Here is a 3,163-nt window from a genome sequence, read left to right on the forward strand (position 1 = left end):
GAACAAATGCCTGCACAGGGTTCCGTGGGGCATGTATTCATAAACAAGAAACCTCTGATCCCCATGAAGGCAATAACCGAGAAGTGTCAACAAATGTCGATGTCGAACCTTGGTGAGAACTTCAATCTCAGACTTAAACTCTACCAAGGCCTTCTCACTTACCACTCCAGATCCCGTCCTCTTAACAGTAATTTCTGTCCCGTCCTGCAATTTGCCTTTGAAAACGGTCTGGAAACCACCTCTTCCTAAAATATTTTCATCGCTGAAATCATTCGTTGCATTTCTCAAAACTTGAATTGAATTAAACATATATCCAAACTCACTTCCAGCACTAACACTCCACTTTGATGCTGTAGTCTTAACCTCATTTGCATCCCCATCATCAGAAGCAAGTATTTCTCCAGTACCCTGACTCAGTATGGACCCAAAAGACTTCTGTTTTCTGATACACATACAAACACCAAATATAACAATAAACATACCACAGACAGCCCCAATTGCAGAACCCACGACAATTCTAAGATTCAAACTCTTACCCCTACCAATAGATAAACTTTTTCCTCCGTTACCATTGTTACTGGGCGGTAGTCCTGGCTGAGAAGGGACAGTATTATTATCTGTTTCGATACCAGTCCCATTAGAGTTAACAGTTACAGTGTTTCTGAATGTTGGCATTTTACCATGAAGTTGATTGTTGGAGACATCTAATGCCTCAAGATTTTGCAGAATTGTAAGCTCATTCGGTATAGTACCCGTAAGTGAGTTATTTGAAAGTATCAAACGTTCCAGGTATGTAACCATAGAAAAATTCGGAGAAATTGCACCTGAAAGCTCAAAATTATTGAAATCAACACCGGTAATATTATTGTAACTATCACATGTGACGCCCTTCCAATTGGCACAAGGATCATTTCCTTTCCAATCATCTGCAAGAATCACTAGGTAGCCCACAGAATCCGCAATTGATAACAAGATATTAACCCGAATATCACATTCAAGACCAGGATCATCCAAGCAAAAACTATTGGTCCCTTTTTCCATATCAACATGAACATTAGAATTACTAAAATTTGGAGTCGGACCCTGAAGAAAGTTATGAGTCAAATTGACAGTAGTAAGCTTGGGAAGATTAACCAAAGACAAAGGCACAATACCTGTAAATTGATTCTCTCTCAAACTTAAATCCACCAAATTTATAAGCCCGGAAAAGTCTGGCAAAGGACCTGAGAATAAATTTTTATGAAGCCAAAGCTGAGTCAAAAACTTCATGGTTTGTAACACAGTAATTGATCCATTGAGCATATAAGAACTGGTTTGGCCATTCAACCAGAGTGTTTGAATGGAAGATTGGGAAAAACTCCCTGGAATTGGTCCTTGGAGATTGTTCATAGCCAAATGCAAATTCGTTAATCCTGGAAATGTATCTCCTCCTACAAAGTCTGGAATAGTCCCGGAAACATTGGCCCCGTTTGCAGAAAAATTCTTCAAAGCCGTAGCATCTTTCAAACTTTCAGGAATTTCCCAGGAAGAGAATGGATTATAATCAAGACTTATAGAATGTAAAGACGTTAATCCAGTAAAGAAACCAGAGGGTATATATGAGAAACTATTGTTGTTGAAAAACACTTGTTGAAGGGAACTCAAACCGGCAAGACTTGGAATCGGCCCTGTGAGCTGATTGTTTGCCACTTCCAGGACAGTCAAGGAAGTGAGGTTCCTTAGATCTGGAGGAAGCTTTCCTTTCAGGTTCAAGCTCCTGATTTGGATACGGGTCACCAAGTTGTCGTTCCCACATGTAACGTGACTCCATTTACACGGGTCCGAGTCAGACCAATTTAGTGATGGTGGATTTCCTAGGCTGACTCTCAGAGCGCGCATTGGTGAGCTATCTGGGCTTAACTGAGAGAGTGAGAGAGAGAATAAAGAAGAGGGAAATACCCAGATGGCCTTCCTTCATTTTCTCAGGAAAATTGGAAGAAAGTAGGAAACATAGAAAGATTAAAATTTCTTAGAAATTTTCAACTATTGTCTAGAACCTTATTAATTTTTCTCTTGTTATCACCAAATCCTAAGAAATTAATGAAAACTTCCAAGTTTTTGAGCTGGCCGTTTAGCTGAAAAAGAATTGAAGTCGTTTTGTAGGTTTGGGATCCCATTATAGGAAATAGCTTGGCTTTTTGCTCGAGAGAGGAAATTACTATGAAACAGATTAATTTATTCGGGTAGATTGTTTGGAATTTCTTTTACTTTTTTATCGAATACAGTACAAGCCGACCAATAGAGATGCAGGAGATAGAAAATAATAAAACATATAAATTAAATTATATAATATAATATATTATGATAAAAATAGGACTAAAATCTTTATAATGTTTCATTTATTTTATTGATAATTAATTAGTGTCCTAAAATAGACTTGAGTAAACGTTTAGGGCCATTTGTTTATAAATTTGCTTCTTTTTATGTTTTTTACGCTCGTAATATGTAATTAGCGTTTTATCCTGAATTTAATTTTTTAAAACTTTTACAACCCTCTGCTACGTGTTATATATATGTGAAGAATTGACGTTTCCTCTAGAAAATGTATAATCCATGCAGATGTTTTGGGCTGAGGCACGCTGATGTCATCTCTATCAATCTAGATTCAGCATACTTTTCTACCTACCTGAGTTTGACACATACCAACGACAATAAGAATATTAGCTGTCAAAAATCCTAACCGTCTCAAAAATGAATCTAATGCAAGGGTGAATTTGGTTTGCATATCAGTCCAAGCTTCATTTAATTTAATGATATACATGAGAGTTCTTAATGAAATAAAAGGCAAGAAGAATTTTCATGATGTTAGATCATTTACAAAAAAATAATTATTACCTTGAACACAACGAGTATAAATAGGTAGCTCTCCTCTAAAAAAATGAAGGTTAGACACACACAAATTACATAAAACAAATAGCAAACACACTATTAGAAAACTATTAGCTTGACATTCTTTTAGAACACAATCACTTTTAATCTCAAATCATAGATCGCGACCTCTTGTAAACTTATGTAACGATCAAAATAGAACACTTATATAAATAACCACAATAGATGTATGAGTCGCTTTTAAGCATCTGAACTACTATAAAAACATTCTTGTTAACTTTATTTTACGTACTTA

General features: G+C 36.2%; 1 protein-coding gene across 1 annotated transcript in view; it reads right to left on the reverse strand.

Annotated features, from left to right (window-relative positions):
* LOC116133548 (receptor protein kinase TMK1-like) overlaps positions 1-1,957 on the reverse strand; it is a 3,864-nt gene extending 1,907 nt beyond the window's left edge. Inside the window, 2 exon segments of the mRNA XM_031419237.1 lie at positions 1-1,906; positions 1,908-1,957. The exon segment at positions 1-1,906 is cut by the window's left edge and continues 271 nt beyond it. Coding sequence (XP_031275097.1) covers positions 1-1,906; positions 1,908-1,957 — 1,956 coding nt within the window.
* Positions 1,958-3,163: the final 1,206 nt, after the last annotated feature.

This window comes from Pistacia vera, unplaced genomic scaffold (assembly GCF_008641045.1).
Source record: "Pistacia vera cultivar Batoury unplaced genomic scaffold, PisVer_v2 Contig270, whole genome shotgun sequence".
Taxonomy (NCBI): Eukaryota; Viridiplantae; Streptophyta; class Magnoliopsida; order Sapindales; family Anacardiaceae; genus Pistacia; species Pistacia vera.